This window comes from Mixophyes fleayi, chromosome 6 (assembly GCF_038048845.1).
Source record: "Mixophyes fleayi isolate aMixFle1 chromosome 6, aMixFle1.hap1, whole genome shotgun sequence".
NCBI lineage: Eukaryota > Metazoa > Chordata > Amphibia > Anura > Limnodynastidae > Mixophyes > Mixophyes fleayi.
This window is the reverse complement of record NC_134407.1, coordinates 43610641-43631777: the sequence shown is the minus strand read 5'-3', so window position 1 is coordinate 43631777 and position 21137 is coordinate 43610641. Positions and strand designations below refer to the sequence as shown.

Genomic DNA, 21137 nt, shown 5'->3' with positions numbered 1-21137 from the left:
ATAAATGCACTACTGAGTTTAAATAAAGGAATTCTAGGACTTCTTACAGCCCTGGGCTATGAGAGCTACTGCCTTCGATATCCTTATTATAATCCCCCACTAGCTGTGAACCCAAATAACTCATCCGTTTGTTTTTCAAAATTATCCTATTGTTCCTGATGTAGAAGTCTTTAAGGTTCAACTTTTCCATTAGCTTCCAAAAATGTCTGGTTCATAAAATTATGCATCCAACACAAGGATTATTTAAGTATTTCAAGTTATTTAGTAGCAGTTAGTAATAATAAGCTGTCATTATACCTGAAAATCCACACATCTATAAACACAAGATAAAGTACACATTATTGTAGCAAATATAACAGCCACCCTCTTTAGAGCTTAGATGGTGGGAGTTATGCGACAGGAAGCACAATCTGCTCTATCGTAACCCTCCTACTGCTTCCGTTTATTACTATTCCTAGGGCAGGATGCAAACAGCTTTGGGTCATGAATAAAAATCTGTCCTCGTTGTGATGGGGCAGAGAGTGCAAATAAGTTTGCTACAGTATGTATTTATTCTAACAATATAGCAATAATGCAAAGTACATGTCTTACATATGGCTCACAATATTGGATAATATATAGATTAACTGGTAAAACTTTACATGTTAGGTTTGCTTGAGAAATTATAAAAGAAAAAAAGGCAAGAAAAAATCTGCCTTATTTCTAAGCATATTCAATCATTTAAATTGTTTTCCTATTGTCTAGAACTCATATTTAGTGTTTTTTATCCTCGTGTTCATTAATCCATCTCCTTCCAAATATTTGAAGAACCTGTACACCTTTATGTGTGTATATATAACCTTGAAAATGCAATTTCGCTGAATGCCAAAGAAGCCATCTAAATCTAAAAAATAATCAGCGTTACGGCATCTGTAGAACATATGATATACAGTAGTAACACAATTTTACCTATTGCAGAATATGATATATTACAACAATATGACACTTTTCTAGCAGTGACTTTTCAATTATACATAGGTCACCACTTCGGGGCCACATCAAGCAAGGAATCCAAAAATATTTTGAAATCTTTTTCTGCTTTTATTGTGTAACAATGAAACCAATGATACCCACTACACATCTCTTTCAATGTTAAATATTCTCAAAAGATTTAAATTTGTGAACACCAATATACATCATGTCTAGTTTACATCAATTAACACATGGGAAACCGCTGGATCCTCTATTGACAACTCAAATAGCAGCTCTCATAATAGAAAAAATAAATATTAAGTATTTAAGTGACATTTTCTCACCATAAAAGTAGGGCTCCCATAATCTTGAAACTGAAAACCTGGACACCCATATGTCATTAAATAGGAACAAGCACATAGAGGGAGATTAAGTCTGCTCGATGTGCCATGGAGAGTGCCACCAGAACAGTTTATGTAGGCACTTTGTGATGATGTGTCTTGGCACTTAATAGCACTCCAAAGAGGTAGGTAGTAAAATGAGTGGAGATTCCTTACTGCAATAGGTGGAAAAGTGCACTGGCGTACATCACGGTGATGTCCAGCGACACTTCGATTGGAATTGAATCTTCCACATAGATCCTGAACTAAAATACGCTTCTTGTGGCATTCTGGGTGTGTGAGTAGATTGTAACTCAAACGAGTTGGGCTCTGTCTCCTCCTGTCGTCTTATCCGCTCCCACCTTGTTCATCCTTGTCTTATAATATCCATCTCCTAATGTCCCTGTATCTACTTTATGAATACCAATTTAGCTAGCCCCTAAATTACTGCTTTCCCTAACTATTTGTATATCAAATTGTTTCTAATTAAAAAGATAAAGTCTCTTTTTTCAAATTTCACATATAGCAGCCTCAAAATAACATTATGATTAGATCATCATACATTTTATCTACAAAATCACGCATTCACAGATTCGTGTATTTAAAATATTTAAACTCTCTGGACTGCTTACTACTTTATCAGCAATCAGTGGAATTTCGCTACATTTCTACACAACAAAATAACATACCATATAGATAATAAGGATAAAAAAATGTGATACCTTGATTGGAAAAAAAAATAAACTTTAAAATGACATGTTTAGCAACTCAGGGGCAGAACAAAAGTAACATAACAGGTTAAATATTTCAATAAAAAATTGTACCATAAAAAGGTAAAATAATAAAATAATAATTACTAGCTATTTACTCTACAGATATGTTACAGCACAACTATCAGCCATTAGCTTTAATAACAGGTCTGGCAATGGAGGAGAACAACCTTAATGTTATCCAGTTAATGGGGATATAAACATGTGTCTCTGCAGCATCGGGACATATATGACTGAAGAGGGCATAAAAGCAAGTCACACGATGTTCACATTCAATCCAAGAACATCATCTTCAGCCAGCTATGCCCCACTTCTGCTGAATCATAAATATTGTAGTATGATCAGGGGTTGTGGCAGCACAGTGGCCTAGTGGTTAGCACTACTGCCTCACAGCACTGGGGTCATGAGTTCGCTCCACAGCAATGGCCTTATCTGTGTGGAGTTTGTATGTTCTCCCTGTGTTTGCGTGGGTTTCCTCCGGGTACTCCGGTTTCCTCCCACACTCCAAAAACATACTAGTAGGTTAATTGGCTGCTATAAAAAAAAAAATTGACCCTAGTCTCTCCCTCTCTGTCTGTCTATCTGTCTCTCTGTCTGTCTGTCTGTGTATGAGTGTGTGCCTATATTAGGGAATTTAGATTGTAAGCTTCAATGGGGCAGGGACTGATGTAAATGAGTTCTCTGTACAGCGCTGCGGAATTAGTGGCGCTATATAAATAAATAAATGATGATAATGATGATGTTTCCATTTTAAAGAAAAAAGTCACTTTAATGTCATTTATGTTAAATTATAATAACAGTCATAATAATCTCATAATGGCAACAACAATATTCTAATATGGAAGTGAAGCCCACTATAGATGTAGGACATATATAGGGTCAAGAAATCAAAGTCACTGATCACAAGCAATAATTTGTATGTTAAACTACCAACCTGAAACATGCACTGTTCCACTACTGCCTTGCAGGGTGTATTGCAAAAGGTACATCCAGAGGGTGCTTGGGAAATCACCTGAATCTGTTCTAAAGCTAACTGCATAGATGAGTCATTTCCCCTAGCAACTAAGCATATTCTATCATTTTCTAGTACAGAAATGGATAATTAAAGTAAACATATGATTGATTACTATAGGAAAAATACAAGGTTTTTTACAAGTAAAGAACAGTTTCCATAAAATGACACCCAAATAATCACCAGAAATACTAATATTCTTGGAGAATGACAAATTTTACATATAGGGGGAGATTCAATTCCTCGTGTTGCTACGGTAATTGATGCGCATTATTACTGTTAGTACGGTAATTTCAATGCTGATATTTGCTCGCACCTTCCTGAGACGTGAGCAGAAATCCGTTTTAAAATTACCGTATTAATGGTAATGATGCGCAGCCGGCGTTGTTCTTTAGAATGCAGGGAATTTAATCTCCCCCATAGTGTCTAAGAGACTCCACCCAGGAGAAAGCAGTGAAGCTAAGTGTCAAACAAATATAAAAGAAGCCTTGGTAAAACAGACACCAACTAATGTATTTGTGTAACTTAATTAATCAAATGTAAATCTGTTCATTTATTTTGTTTTAAATATCTTAAAAAAAAAACACTGTTTTTCTGGCATTTGCAAAATAGGTGATGGCAGGCTTTGTCTGCCATCACAAGAATAAAGAAATGAAACTGCGTTTGAACCACTCTCCTCTCTCATGACTCTGCACGGACTCAGCTACTCTATCATCTGTGCTTTATTACTCTCCATTCAACACTTTCACCCACTCCCCCACAAGGCTCTGGCGTAAATTTTGTACCTCTAATGATTTCATCACATATACTGCTATCAACCACTCATATCGAAATGCTCTGGACACTGCATAACAATCATACTTCCAATCTCTCATCTATTCTCAGGTGTCTAACCTCAAACGCCTTTTTAACACATTTAAATCTCTTCTAAACCCTCCCACTCCAAACCTTCTAACTACCATCAGTGCCCAGGATCTTGCTTTCTATTTCAAGGGCAAAATAGATAAGATCAGACTTGAAATGGTATCATCTCCCTCGACAAGCAGTCAGCTCAATTCCTTTGTAGCACCCTCTGACGCTCTCCCTTCATTTGATCCCACAAATGAAGAGGAAGTTTCTACTCTCTTCACTTCTTCCTACTTTACCTCCTGTCTTCTTTATCCTATACCCTCATAAATTGGTAGGTCCCTGTCTCCTGTGCTCATTTCATCTATAACTAAAATCTGTAATCTCTCTCGCTCTCTGCTGGTATTTTTCCATCACTATTCAAGCATGCAGTGATTACTCCTATTTTGAAAAAACAAAATTCTAACCCAAACTCTCTTTCAAATTATCGCCCAATCTCTCAGCTCCCATGCCCCTCCAAGTTTCTTGAGAGAATTGCCTACACTCACTTCACACACTTTCTTACAGCAAATAACCTATGGGATCCTCTTCAGTCAGGCTTTTGCTCTCAACACTCCACAGAGACTGCGCTGACCAAGGTTGTCAATGATTTGATCATAGCAAACACTGAAGGCCATTACTCTCTTCTAATTCTCCTGTATCTCTCTGCAGCATTTGACACTGTTGACCACTCTCTCCTTATACAAATACTACAATCCCTAGGTCTTGAAGGCACTGTCCTATCCTGGTTCTCATCCTACCTATCTAATCGCTCTTTCAGTGTTAATTTCTCTGGATCCACCTCTGCTCCGCTTCCTTTATCAGTTGGAGTACCACAAGGCTCAGTCCTAGATCCTCTGCTATTCTCTATCTACATCACTTCTCTTGGAAAACTACTAAGCTCCTTTGGATTTCAATATCATCTCTATGCGGATGATACACAAATCTATCTATCCTCTCCTGATCTCTCACCATCTGTGTTGTCTCGCGTTACTGACTGTCTTTCTGCCATTTCATTTTGGATGTCTTCTCGACAACTCATACTCAATCTTTCAAAAACTGAATTAATAATATTCCCTCCAAAAAACAGAAGCTTCCTGCCTGACATTTCTATTTCTGTTGATAACATGACCATAAATCCCACCCCGCAAGCTCGTTGCCAGGTGTAATCCTTGACTCACAACTATCCTTTTTTCCCCCACATTAACTCTATATCTAAATCATGTTACATACATCTAAAGAATATTTCCATAATACAAACATATCTCACACAAGACACTGCAAAAACATTAATTCATGCACTCATCATCTCCCGCATCGACTATTGCAATTTCCTCCTTACTGGTCTTCCCAAAATCAGACTTGGACCCCTAAAATCTATTTTACATGCAGCAGCTAGACTAACTTCCCTTGCAAACCGTTCTTCCTCTACTCAGCCACTCTGTCAGTCCTACATTTGTTGCCTATTTTTCAAGGAATCCAATCTAAAACCCTTCTACTAACATACAATGTCGTCAACAAAATTGCACCAACATAAATCTCCTCACTTGTCTCAAAATATCTCCCAAATCGACATCTCCGTTCTGCACAAGATCTGCGTCTCTCTTCCACTCTCATCACATCCGCCCATTCCCAGTTACAGGACTTTTTTTGGCTACACCCACTTTGTGGAATTCCCTCCCTCACACAATAAGACTTTCCTCTAGTCTTCAAACCTTCAAGCATTCTCTGAAAACCCACCTCTTCAGACAAGCTTATGATATTCCTCAACCACCCTCTTAATCTCCCTAGGTTACCCTATTATCACCCTCTGCACAGCTAACACAAGACAACAAACCTCTGACCAACATTGCTGTGTGAAGATCATATAGCCCACTCAATACTTTTACCTTGGCATTCTAGCTGGTCCAAAGTGCAATATGATGTAGCACATGCCCTTGTGTTTCAAACTCCCATTGTCCCATAGATTGTAAGCTTGCGAACAGGGCCCTCTTACCACTCTGTCTGTCTGTATTACCCAGTGTTGTTTTATTAATGTTTGCTCCCAATTGTAAAGCACTACAGAATTTGCTGGCGCTATATAAATAAATGTTGATGATGATGATATGTGTGAATGTATTTGGCATTGGCATTATTATTGGATAGTTGATAAATTATTCAAATTTTTTAGCACAGTATTTTAATTTAGTTTCTAACCCTGTCCCCCCCAAGTGCATTCTCCATGTGGGTGCAGTGCGTTCTTCCAAAATATAGCAAATACATTTTTCATTTTATTACTGAAGCATATAGATTTCTTCAGGAAAGACATTTCAAAAATAAACCAAAGCTGAAAGCTGAAACCCTACTATACTGAACTAAATATATTTCATCCATAGCAACCTGCAAGCCAAAACACAACCAAAGTCAAATGAAAAGATGTTACTCATCAGAACTGTAACCAACATTCTAATTAGATAAACATAAAACAAAAGATTCTTTATAAAAAAAAAAAGCAGATGGAAATTTATAGTTATTATAGCCATGGGCGCTGCCATGTAATTAATGTTATGCAATATCTAAACAAGATGCACAAATAACAGAGCCATAAATGGCTGTCATGGTTTTAAAATCAGCATCAACCTTGGTCAGCCAAAATATATGTGGGCCACTTAAGTATACATTTAAAAATACATACTGAGAAAATAAATGCATGAATGTTTTTTACAATACAAATAGCAGATCTGACATTCTTTTTTTTTACAATTATGGGCAGAAATCTGGACGAAATCTACAGGAACTCTAATTTAATGACAATTATTCATTAATTTCATGACAATTATTATAAAATAAACAAGTGAAAGGGCATTCTTAGAGGAGGAATTTATTACACAGGATAACAAATATGCTTTTAGGAAGTACTACATATTTAAATGATGTTTTAACATGAATCAAAACAGACATCTGACATGCAAATGACTTTATAGGACAAAACAACTATTAAAGTTATGCATGCATACATAAAATATACATGCAAATATAATATGACAGATGATGTTTAAGAGATATCCATAGTGCAAGCAATTCTGTCTATGTACTACTGTTCATTAAACTTCCAATTCAGATGAAATGGAATGTTGAGGCAAATGAAGGGTATAACAGTTTTATGTATGTATTTGCAATTTTAGTATCTTAGGATATTTCTATTAACAAGTTGTAATAATCTGTAATGTGTTTCGCTTATGCTTTTATATGATTTCTTTACTTTCATTTTGAAAAGGAAGTTAACGTAATTTTTGCCTGTCACTATATATCTATGTCTAGGGAAGGGCTGACAAATTTTAGCCCGGGGGGGCAAGACTTGTCTCATAAGCCTATTAGGAACATTTTAAAGGTAACAAAAAAAGGTGGCCCAGTGACCCAGCCCAAGGTAGCCCACTATGGGACCGGCCCTGGGGGGACAGATGATCCCCTTCTCCCCAGCCCAGCCTGCCCCTAATGTCTATGCCACTTATCTAGAATGATTTCCTAAAATCCTGCAAGACAGGCAGGATAATTGATATTCTGTGTAAAAAAATCATGTGTTGCCTGTATCTGTAATATTTACTATATGCATTGAGATTTCCTTTATTCTCCTTACAACTACAAATGTCTTTGTTGCAGAAGTGCAGTGCAGGAGAATTTGCAGACTCCGATGATACCAACACACAACAGAGTTTTCACAAAATTATGGAGGAAATCAGGGAATCTGCACAGAGAATCTGCCCAGATCAGCTCATACATTACAAAGCAGATATATAGTAATAAAATTGGCATGATGACATGGATAATACGACTACATGGAAGTGCACAAAAGTAGAGTAACTAAAAACTTTTGTTTAACGGCATTAGTGTTTTTTTTTTTTACCTTAAGATCATAATGCTCTTTAACATACAAAATAATATGTTGCTTGAAAACTATATTACAATGAAAGGTTTATTCTAAACTTTGCCATTGTATCACAATTTGACACATATATGAAATGCTAAAAGAAGCCTTATCTTATCGTATCAACCTGCTTTTTAAATGTAGCAGATATTTAAATGCACGCTAATGGAATGCATTAACAGCCTGAAAGACAAATTAACATTCCCATTTAAGAGCTATATAAAAGAAAAAGGATCTGCAAATGTGCTTACCGTTTCTACTTTCTTCATCTATAGCAACTATAGTAGCTGGTGGACCAGACCTGGCCAGTTCACAATCTACAAGCAAGGCAAAAAAAGAAAGAGAAAAATTAATTAACTTAATGACTGTCTCATTATGTTAAATAGTTAAGCAATGTTGCTGGCATGGCTGTTTAAATAGAGATGATATTGTTGGGATTCAGATAGAACGGAACACATCAATGTAATCTGAATGGCTGCACAGAATGGTTTCACAAAGTCTACTTGTGTTGCCACAATGCCGCACTGTATAGAGAGGCCTTGAAAGTCTGGCACACCTGCGCACCTAAAAACGCAAACAACAAGCATCTGCCACATCACAACATAGAACGGTCACATGTAACACCAAAAGCTATTGATGTATTCCTTGCTCTATTTGCAAAAGTGTTTGTTCCTTCCTATGTAAATAGAACTTTTGAAAACATGTATTAAACCTCTCTGAAGTCTGAGGCAGACATCGTTATGAAGTTGAAGTCCTTCAGGACTAGAAGGATATTATGGTAATTTAATGCAAAAAATAAATAAAATAACATAAACAGAAGACTGAAAGGGAAGCACTGTAATTAAAGCTTCACAACAAAAAAAACAAATATAATTGGAATTTAATTGTGATCAAAAGGATCTAATTGAAGCGAGTGAGCAGAATTTGAATAATGTTATAAGTAACAATGAATATGAACAACAGACAAGCAATGTTTAGGACTTTCAGCTTTCGAGATCTTACCCTCATATTGCCAGTCTGCAGTCAAAAGTATATTCATCAAAGGAAGCAGAGAAGAATTATGAAAGAAAAAGAAATGAGAATACAATCATTCTTTTATAGACTTCACATGCAAACAGTATAGAGTATAGGGATTAGCAGAGAGTTGTTAAAGAGGGAAATACAAGGCGTAAGGTGGATATGTTAAATCCTATCATGTTGCTCATTCAGACAGAATGTAATCCACTTATTTCCCTAAAACAGGTAAGAAAAACATGGGCTGCTTAGCTGTATTTGCAAATCCCACCACGCTCTAAGTCACAAAATGCACACAATGTGGCTCATTTACCAAAATAAAGTAGGCCTCCTTGAAAACAAAAAGGCCTGTTAATAAAAACACATGTTGTAACCCATAGCAACCAATCAGATATTGGCTTTCATTGATCAGACCGCACTCGTTATTTTAATTGTTTGCTATGGGTTATAGCTCATCATTTTTGGTTACTTTTTACCACGTTATAGTGCCAAAGTGTTTAATAAGTGTAAGATTTAGAATGAGGCATATTATTAGCATAATTACCAATAAGTATCAATAATTTTAATCTTTATCTGGAGAGTGGCTGTGCATGAGGAAAATTAATACGCAAAATTGAGCCACCTCATTAATGAAACTGCATGTTAACATGTCCGCATATTCATCAGACCAGAATATAATATAGTACATTCAGAATGTTCAACATAGCTTAGAAAAGAAGTTCAAAAAATAGAATTTAACTAAAACATCAATATAAAGTTGGAGCTTCAAGTAAAATTAAGATAAACAGCATACATTATTAATAAAAATTAAACAAAAATTAATACTACTGCTACAAAAGTAAAGTACACAATAATGAATTTCAAATGTTTCAGTAGTAATATATTATATTACCCAAATTCAGCATGAGTTTCAGTAACACAATGCTTTATACAAGAGTCATTAAAATAGACTTTTTTTGAAAATGTGATATATTAAGGTCCTGTAGAGTTAACTACTATTTAATATTTGCATTAGCAGAATAGTACAGAGCAGCACTTGAACGCAGGTACTTTTTTTTTGGGGGGGGGGGGCTTGCTTATTATAACTTTGTGAACTCTGGTCTTTAAGTGTGTTTTCTTTTTAAATACATTCTACTTTTTACATTTTAAATATGTTTTTTTTTGGAAATGTAGCTTCCTGTTAGCTGCCCCTTAAAAAACCCACAAGAAAAGATATCATGTTTTAATCCCCTAATGGTCATCGTAGCTATAAAAACAGCCATGTACTCTATGTCTGTCATATAGTAAAAATAAGCAAATTCTGAAAACATACTTCTAATTAATCAGTAACTTATTATTTAAATCAATTCTCCAGTGTCAACTGAACAGAAAATGGATCAAATTTACAATATTCTGTACTTTTATTGCATTATGGGAAATATCTGGAGTATATTTAAACCTATAAATCTGATACTACAGATGATGTATGCTTTACATTATTTATGAACTCCACATCAAAATTAAATATTAAAAGTTTCAACATATCTCGCTTTTTCATGTTCACCAAAACTAATCTGCAGAAACAGATTACAAATATGTTAGGTGTCTTCCATATAGTATAAAAGAACATCCTGGATAAAATAAATATATCTTCTACCTTTTATAAACAGCATGATCAGATGTATACAACATGAGAACATAAAAACGATTTTCTGCCTCATAAATATTTTATTCTAACTTACTTGATGTGTTTTTACACCTCTAAGGTGGTGTCATATTGGAGATTTTTCACTTAAATTATGCTAAGAAAAAAGAAAAGAAAAAAAAAGAGGCAATCACTATTAAAAAAGTCCTGCAAACAAGCAAAGATTTTTTTTCAGTAGCAGTTTGATCACTGTGACAGGTGTAATACCAACAAGTTCTATGTAGCAGTTTTTTTTACTTTAGGTTTTCTGAGGGTCTTAAATGTTGCTTTAGAAATAGCGGTTATATCAGAATACTGCTTTGGGTAAATGTATCAAGCCGAGAGTTTTTAGGCGGGTTTGAAAAACCAATCAGATTCTAGCTATCATTTATTTAGTACATTCTACAAAATGACAGCTAGAATCTGATTGTTTGCTATAAGCAACATCTCCACTTTTCAAACCCAGTGGAAAACTTTCAGCTTGATACATTTACCCCCTTGTGTGACACCCTCTATGTTAATCCCATTCATTTTAAGATTCATCAGGACAAACATACAACCAATCTGGGCCTGACCAGTTGGAGTTAAAGTACTTATGCCTTAATGTCCTGGTCATTTCTAAACCTACTGACTACTTAGTAAGCTCTGTTTTAGTGATGTCAAATTCCCAAGGCATGGAAATGACTATAGTTCTTCCAATTCACAGAACATGGTAACAGAAGCATTATTTGAAAATAAAGACCTATCTCTTTTCCAGACCTCCCAACATTGTCCATTGTGGTCATTTGGCATTGGAGGCCTGATCACATCAGATGGGAGTGAGCACGCCTCACCTGGGAGGATTCTTAGACTTTCCAAAGTGCTATGCTACCTCCATCTCCATTCCCCTGAAAATACACATGAAGATCCAGGGGTCCTCTAAAATCATTCCATTCCTACCTAAATTTGGGACAGTTGGGAGGTATGCTTTATGGCCTATATTATCCAAAGTCATGGAAAAACGTATTCATTCCCAAGTCAGCAGCTTTTACCTAGTTAATTTCTTAGTCTGTGCTAATGTGGCCTTCAAACCAGTCATTGATCCTAACCTCATTTGATTTGTAGATTCGTCCTATAGATTGTAAGCTTGTGAGGCATGCCCTGCTACCTCTCTGTCTATCTGTATTACCCAGTATTGCTTTATTACTGTGTTTGTTCCCAATTGTAAAGTGCTATGGAATATGCTGACCACATATAAATGATGATGAATATGATAGACACCTTGACATCAAAAATGTATAATTAATATGCAATAAAGATTTTAATTATGCCAATTATAGTGTATGAGGATGTGGTTTATGGTACAGCCAGTCAAATTCATCATAATAAGTTTTATACTCTTTACAGCTCAATCATACCTATTTTTTTACTATACACAACAATTTTTCCCCCAGCACACTGCTATAGCCAGCAACAGATCTGTCATTTCTACTGTAGATAAAAATGCAAAAGTCTTTGTTGCACACATTTGCAAATGTATGTTTAAGCCATCCGCCACGCCAAGGCGCTTTTGCTAATAGGATGGTCTTACTCTAAACAATGAGAGTCCCATATATTTGGGCCATACATATGTGTTTTTAAATTGAGAGCCAACTTACCAAAGAGGTACCCCAGAAGCCTCCAAACAGCAATTCAGTGCCAGTACCCCCTCTCAGCTACTGACACCAACATGCCTCTCAGACAAATACAAAAGTGGTAGCTGCTCAAATCAATTTATAGGCCATAACAGGTGCTTGAAAGGGTGGATAACCCCACCCTTTCAAGCACCTGTTATGGCCTATAAATTGATTTGAGCAGCTTCCACTTTTGTACCTATTTTTTACTATGTCTGCCACCTGTCAAATCATTAAAAATGTCTATCATTTGACGCTATAATTGTCTGCATCTTGTTTACAACTGTATATGATATATCCAGGACGTACTTGAAAACAAGGAGGTAACTCAATGTATTTCTTCCAGGTAAATCTAGCAACAGACATACAATTACATTAAACATGTCATTTTGAGGGTTTCTATGAAAATTTATGGGAAAACAACCACAAAACTTGCAGAATGGTGTCTGCACCGCTAGAATGTCGACTGCTGAACTATGACTGCCCCAGGCATGACTTATTGGAGGATTCTGAAATGAGTGGAGTCCATTTTGATAGATGCAAAGCCAATGGTGACACATGTACATTGCCTGTACAGGAGCTTAAATATGAGAATGTTAGGTCTAAAGGGGTCAACTAATCTATATGTTTTTGAGCTCCCTGATGCCAGTTTGCACCCACTTTCCAACTGCAGGCATCAATGTATGAAGAGTGTGCAAATATGTGTATGTATATATATATATATATATATATATATGTATATTTTTACACATATATATATATATATATATATATATATATATATATATATACACACACAAGCTAGTTTTCATGCAATGTTAGATGTACACTGGTGAATCTAATGTTTGGGAATGCTCCACTTAATGAATTCCATCCACAAGGATCTACCTATTCACGGTGCTTTTGAGGCATAGTGTAATGTATAATGTTAGGGGTCAACAGAATCTTTAACCAGTTTCCAACCTCTACCCTCAAAAATATTCGGTTGAATGGATCATCAAAAAAGTCAAAATAATCACTCTTTCCCTAATAAATCATTATTTAAAATAAAGCCAAACACAGCAAAAGGATACCAAATGTCATAAAGACATGACATTCCCTTACTGTTCTTTCCATTATGAAGCAAAAGCCCTCCTGTCCAACAGGCATAATATTCATTTATGGCATAAGGTCTGTTTTATATAGACTCTAATTTAGACTCTTCTTGGTTGAATTTGTCAATAAATCAGATGCAAGGTAAATTGTTTGAAGTGGTTCCCAACATTCCTCTGAATCTGGTTATTTGGCAAAAGCAAATGATCAGAACTCTGAGTAGTATGAATGTACAGAGTTATGGTCATTACACTAAGTGTACAGAAGAAAAAATAAATAAAGGCAGAAGCTAAAAACATATGAGCAAAAGTGAAAGAAAGTTTAAAAGCTACCAGTCCCACATTGACTAGTGTATGGACGGCAATGCGTGTGCATCTTCTCACATGCCCAATAAAGCACTGTTTGGATTTCAGTTCCGAAGTGTATGGACCAGTATATAACGGGACTGCTTCAGGACTACTTTCTAAAAGTTCAAGCACCAGCCCAGGCTTGCTATTGCATGGTCTACTATACAAATACTAATATACTATACAAGGGCAGGTGGCTGTTATAATGGCACTAGACATGCTAAAGAAGTGATATTCTTATTTACTTAAAATTGTAACTAAACATTGACGTATGTAATATGTCATTTTCTCAGAGAAACAATTGAAAGAATGTTGTAGAAAATAACATGGCAATGAACTGAAAAATAAACATAAGCTTCCATTTTAAAGTGACTTATTACTGCACTGTAGTTTATGAATTCATTACGAAAAAAGAAAAACCCTTCTATTCTCAGAGCTAATGCACACAAAAAATAATTATTTTCTTTCTTCTCCAGTAACGCATTTACATATTATGGATATTTTAATGTTAAGAGAACAACGAAATGGGACGGACACAAATCTATCTTTAAAGGAGAAAAGAATCACATCTGTTTACCAAGGACACTGTTGTGACATTGTGATTAGATCCATTGTATGGCATGCATCATATGGAGATTCATTTAAATAGTTATTTTGATAAACAAAGAGAAATATGTGACCAATTTGATTTTAAGTGTAGACTAACTATCCATAACAATGATAACAATCATAAAAAAAGATATTCTCATTCATTTTGCAGCACATGCTGAGTTGCGGTTCTGTCCAATCAGTGCCTGTGTTAGAAAGTAGAACAGTGCTGCTTGGATTGAAATTTTACAGGTTGTCAACTTTGGAATAAGACACAACTTGCTGGAGTAAATAAAAAAAAGCATTGCATGAAGAGAGTATAATAGAGAAATAATTTGCTACATATGATAAACAACAGGTATAAATATTAAAAGGATTTTAACATTAGTAGCAGGCACAGATAAACCCTGTAAACAAATTAGCAGATTTCAATTACAAATAATTCCATTGTTCATGTATTATCTACATCTGCATGGTATCAGAAACTACTGAAATAAATCAGATTTTTCTCTCTGAGAACAATCAAAGATCTTATTTTTTTAATATGAAAGTACAAATAGTCCAGCAATTACTATTACCATCCATGGATATAATTGACACCTAATTATATAGTAAAGTAACTTCACATTATTTGTTCTTTGCAGATTGCATGGTAATTATGCTAAAATTATCATGTACCTTACATGGCCAAGTGGCAGCTAAATGGAATTTGAATTATTCACATTAAATTCAGGAATTTGCTAAAAGCTGTTTTATCATCCTAAACGTATTATGTAAATATAAATCCAACTATTGTGGTGAATCACATAATGTTTGCAAAATGTTGCGGAAACATTTTTTATATATAAAGGATCAGGTTATGTTTTCAATATATTTACTAAATTATTAAGTTTATTCCTGTTTTATCTAGGAGCCTTGTTGTGTTTTTTTTTTTTGCCATAATTCATTATAAGTGATATATATTTAGTCTTCTTAGTGTTTAGATTGGCACTTCTTTATTGTTTGTTTTTCTATTATAGTTCTCCATGAGGGACGGCACCGCTAATAGTTTAGGAGCTGACATTCTTTATTACTTAAAATATAAATAGGATATTATTCTAATCTGTTTTAGCGCTTGGACTTTGTGTGTTGACACATCACAGCAGAGCCTGTCTTTTGGCATTGCAAGTAAATGCAAAATAGATTACTCAGCATGAAAAGAAAAAGAGGTCCCAGAGACTGCAAGAAGCATGTTCCCAATATTGTTTACATATTTGAGTTTCAGGGAGATGTTGATACTCGTGCAGGACGTCGGCCAGATCGACTCTCTCTAAAGTGCCATGGGACCCATAAAGCATTGAATTTGGGTTGCTTGTCATGTAAATAATATGCACTGCTTGCAATGCATGCTAAATGCCAAATTTATTTTTTTTAATGCCAAGAAGTAGGGGAGTTCATGTTGCTGCCAGTTTTTCGCTATTTGAGTTTTTGCTGTTGTGAGATTGTGAAAAAACTGTTTTTTAGTTTGATTGCTCACATCTTTGGGAAGGGCAGAAGAGTAAGAAAGCCCAAAGGTCTTTAGAAATTGGTAGTTCAGATAGTGAATTGATAATAGAATGTCCACCAAATGTGGCCACAATTCTGGCAACAGTTCGGATTTGAGGATAGAAATATTTTATGCAATGTTTCAGGACTGTACAAATCTTATGGCGATATAATCTTTGATTTCCACTTTTTCCTTAGTATATCTGTTATTTTGCAGAATTTATAGTTTACGAATAGAGCTGGGATGAGAATGGTCCATTTTTGATGTTGTGTGGTGTTGCTGGTGCGAACACTTATGGCCACATTCTGCCAGTGAAACATATTTTCATGGAACAGTTTTGAAAGATTTTAAATTCTCACTCATCCCGATAATTGACCCAAGCGGCCAGATCTATGTCCCACACGAGGCATAACAAATGTGGTCATGATGGTTGTAGTCATTGCCAGTCCACAATTTCTGACTGTCCTGAATATTTAAATGTTTTCTGCCCAATCAGTTGTTACCATGCATGCTTTGCACACGTGATTTGCAGTCTGATCTAAAATTGCTTAATTAGCCCCAATGATTGCAGCTTGTGTGTACACCCCTACACTCATAGGGTTCAATGATGCATCTGAATTTTTCATCTGATTCACATGCACTCAAATTAAATATCATAAATAAGTAGCAAGCCCGTTTTAATTCTCCACCTATTATCAGTTATAAATCCTTTTCAGAAAGAATAATCTATTGTGGAACAAAAAACTTAATGACACTATCAACATTTTACAAATATGGGGCATAAACAACATGGGATGGACTTTCTTAGAAACGTGGCAGCATCAGTTAAGAGGCATTAAAAAACCTGCCAAACAGAAAAGTCTAACACAGAATGACAAAGCTGCATTTTCCTGTGCTGCAAAGAATAATTCAACAGACAAAAGTTTTTGAATTTGGATCATCATCATATCAGACAACAATATCTAACAATTGTCTCCTACTGGTGAGGTCATTTTAGACAGATTTATCTAAAGAGTGACACAAGACAGAAAAGCAAGATAAAAAAGCTAATATATATTACTGACAACATCAGCAGTTTGTTTCTTCAATGTATTGGGCATTGGAACGCCTCTATCAGATTGCAACATCTACACCTTCTGGATGTCATAACATCTATAATTTATATTGAAAGTTAGTTGAACTTCAACATGTTTGTCCATCCGTTGCTTGGATAAAGGCTAAATGTAGTTATAAAACACTGTGCATTGTCATCTCAATGCTATGCTAGTCTGACCTGTTGTAAGTGGATACGCTGCTCTACAATTTCAACTTGCTGCTTGCTGCTAATACCTTAAAAAGTCATCCAAAGAATACTCCATTTAAAGGGTTTTTGAGACATGTTACCCTTTGCCACCAATTTGTTATCAGATCTTGATCTTTTTTTTAAAAAAAAATGTCTAGTGTTGTGCGAAATTTACAGTCAGCACAAGATACATCAGTACATCCGCAACATAACTCCTACATGTTCTCAGACACTATGTATATAATAGTACATATAAAGTATGTCAAATACATTTTTTAATAAGAAAGTAATGTGCTTAAAGCTGCATTAAAAGTAGAACAGAACCCACAACAAAAAGGGTAAAATGTACTGTACTATAGTCTCTTTCATTGAATGTTAGAACATCTCTGTTGACACAGAAATTATTAAGTAGCACAAGACAAGATACAGATTTCTTTATTCTCAGTTTATAAAGCTCCAGATCAGCAACAGACAGTAGATGACATCCTAGGTAAATAAATATAGGATCATCTTTGAACACTTTTACAAGTATAGATAAAAGACACTTTCATGAGAATTAAAATATACATTTGTTTCATTTTACCCACTTAGGTTGGACACAATACAGTGTTTTCACCCAATTATCGGGCCACCCACCCGATAAACGACTATTCAACCAGATATCACATTAGTGTGTACGCTCCAGAGATGAACGAGGATCGTTCCAAAGCACCGACCATAGTTTGCTTTGATTGTTCAGCAGAACTATAAATCTCGTTCAGCTATGGAACGACGTCCTTTTAATCCTGCAGTCTGTATGCACTCACCATCAGGATCTCCATCGAGTTTACAGAGTCCTGGAGGTAAATGTATCAAGCTGAGAGTTTTCCGACAGGTTTGATAAACCAATCAGATTCTAGCTATCATTTATTTAGTACATTCTACAAAATGATAGCTAGAATCTGATTGGTTGCTATAGGCAACATCTCAACTTTTCAAACCCGCATGACAGTGGAAAAGCACAGATCTGAGGATAAATCTTTTAAAACATATATAGTATGTACACATGAATCGGCACGCTGATTGGGACTTTTTTTTCTCAGGCGTTAGTAAAATCATTATAGATAACACATTGGTCGAAATATTCTGTGGTGTATAACTAGCCTCAGGTGTTGTAGATATCTTGTACCTCAATGACCAGACCATTGTTTGCCTATTTGCAATTCATCACATTCATAAGAACAAACTATTCTATTTTATATTCTACCCAAGCGTATCATGTACTAGCACCTTTTTTGTAATGGCCTAATGGGTCAAATTTATTTTTCTTTCAAAATCATGATAATTGTAAAAGTAGGCAAACACAATAAGGATGTTTGGGGGAGAGGGGGGGGCGTCACTTCTGAATAGTCTGTCAAAGGTTTTTTTCCACAACTATATTCATTCAGAATATCAAGCTAACTATATTCTGCTCTGGAGTATAGGAGTATGTAGTTATAGACTAGAACATGGGTCAATGCATTGGTACAATAGGCAGGTGTACAGACTCAATATATCCTTAGACATGACATTAGCTACTGTAAACATCAAATACTATAGCACTTATTTATCTGCCAGCGATCATGATATTGCATATGGATTGGGTGGCAACAGAGGCCCTCCAGCCTCCAATCAGTCGATGAATGATCTGCGGGCTTTAGCCAGCTGATGTTCCTTCACTGATCTGAAGACTGTAGCACATACACTGATTGCCTCCTGTAGTCAAGACTACCCTGAGGTAAAAAGCTTACACACTGCGGCTAATGTTTTGTAAGAGGAGAAGGTGGGCATGAACGAAGACTGTGTCTGTGCAATCTCACTAGTTAGGTAAGTACTGCAGCCATGGTCTGCATATTGCCATCACAGAAATTAAAGAACATGCCTTTTCCTCACTGCCACATCTCTGCTACTTGCTACCGGTCATCTGTCATTCTACAGTAAATAATTAAATTAAAGTTGATATATTTGCATGTTCCCAGTTTTGCATTGATCTACTGAAGTTACTTTGTTGAGTAATTATTACTATAACTGCAAATGAAACCGACATGAAGAGCTTCACTTTAATAGTTTGTGTTTATATTGTATGGATATGATCTATTGTATGGGTATATTCTATTAATCTTTATGCAGTTACTAATATAACAATAACTTTGTAAAATGTGTGTTTTCCATAGTAACTAGAAGTAGTATTTCTATATAAATAGAAGATTGAAGAATTGTATTGTGTTACCCATTAACAGAAGCAGAATGGAGTGGAGTTCAATTGAAACTGAATTTCTATGACATGGTATTGCACACAAGCACATACCAATGAAGAAACTATCTTTTTCAGACCTGGGATATAGAATATTGCATAAATATGAATGAAGATAGGTATATGGAATGAACCACTTCTGCTGGCAAGTGCTCCTGGTAGTTACGAGACCGCAGAAGGGCAGAGATATGCCATGAGTGCTACTCCCATGGGAAGTGTTTTGGACCAACAGTATGAAATAACTGTCCACAGATAGTCTAAACAAGGAAAAAAATACTTAAAATAAATATAAAAATATAAGGTTAGGGTTGTGTATATTTCCCATTTTAGCTTAAGTGTTATTTAATATTCATATTTTGTGAATGTTTGTATTTATGTGTTTTCGTGATTTACAGATATGGAAATCTTGTTGCTTCCTCTGTAGTACTTGAAAACATGGTCATTATCACTAATACCAATTTTTCTTCTCCACTGAACCTCCACGGTTTTTGTTTTATGGTGTAATTCTTCTTTCGCTAACATAAGGACTTGTTCTATATATTATAGAGTTGTAAAGTATTTGGCACTTAATTGTTTTTTAAGTTCTTCATGTATGATATGTGGAAAGGTGAGTCCTTGGGACTCTATAGTGACCACATAAGATTTATAGGTGTTTTGATAATTGAAAACTTTTATCATAATAATCAATTAACTCAAGTTGAATATATTAGTGTGGCTACATTATTCAGAGCATTTTATACCATGTCCAACCATGTAGGGTTCAAATAGGTTTATATTATAGGTTTTTATTTTATAATATGTGGAATATTTATAAAGTATATTAACTTTATTATACCGTTCCACAGTTTTAAGAACTTTATTGCATACGCTTGCACATGTTGTTTGCTTTAGTATTTATTAAGATAAATTGTTTGCATGTATATAAAACCCTTTTGCTTGATTCACTCCATCTGAACAAGATGATACGATCTTTCCTTAAAATGTGTGCATCACAACACCAAGCTGTTATTTAATAAATTAGCTTGATGAACATATGACATATTACCTGTGAAAATGTGTGGCCTGGTGAGCTGCCTTGTTAGAGAAATGATGAATTTAACAGTCAATTCAAAAGTCCATTCCATGTGCAACAATTGCCACATTCATAACTTCTCAATGAGCAGTGTGTTAGAAAACTACAATCTAAACTGAATCCGCTAACAGGTATAAGGTCAGTTTAGTTTAAAATTGTCCATGAGGTTACATAGTCTTCAGTGGGTTGTTGGAGAATGGGAATGATATATCAGTTGAAACAATCCTTTTACTGTATGTAATCTCATGACCTTCTACAAATTTCTAGTAGTCCAGGAGAAGGTGGGTGCAAAATGTTACCTCCTTTAACTTTGAAAATACTATCTATGAGATTACATCCTCTCCTATAACCTATAGTCTATAAAGGGTTGATGGAGAATTGGAATGATCTATCAGTCAAAACAACCTTCCTACTTTATGTAATATCATAGCCTGCTACAAATGTCTACTAGTGCAGGAGAAGGTGGTTGTAAAATTTTGCATTTTTCAACTCGTTTCTAATTACATTTTCAGCTTTGGGGAGAGTTATTCTATAAGCCATGGTACTTTCATGTTGCCATTTAGTTAGATTTTGTTAAGGAAAATATTTATACCAACTTCAACAAGTGACACTTTGAAAAACGATCCTTGAGGTCCATGAGGTTACATCCTTTCCTATAGTCTGTAGTGGGGTTGTCGGAAGAACCTTCCTACTGTATCTCTTGACCTGTTACAAATATTTACTAGTCC

General features: G+C 35.3%; 1 protein-coding gene across 1 annotated transcript in view; it reads right to left on the bottom strand.

Annotated features, from left to right (window-relative positions):
* The window catches only part of PCDH15 (protocadherin related 15), a 945519-nt gene that overhangs the window by 739329 nt on the left and 185053 nt on the right, over positions 1-21137 (bottom strand). Inside the window, exons 3-4 of the mRNA XM_075216373.1 lie at positions 8905-8919; positions 8154-8219 (exon numbers count right to left, since the gene is read on the bottom strand). Of these exons, the coding sequence (XP_075072474.1) occupies positions 8154-8219; positions 8905-8919 (81 nt within the window). The remainder of the gene's footprint in view (positions 1-8153; positions 8220-8904; positions 8920-21137) is intronic.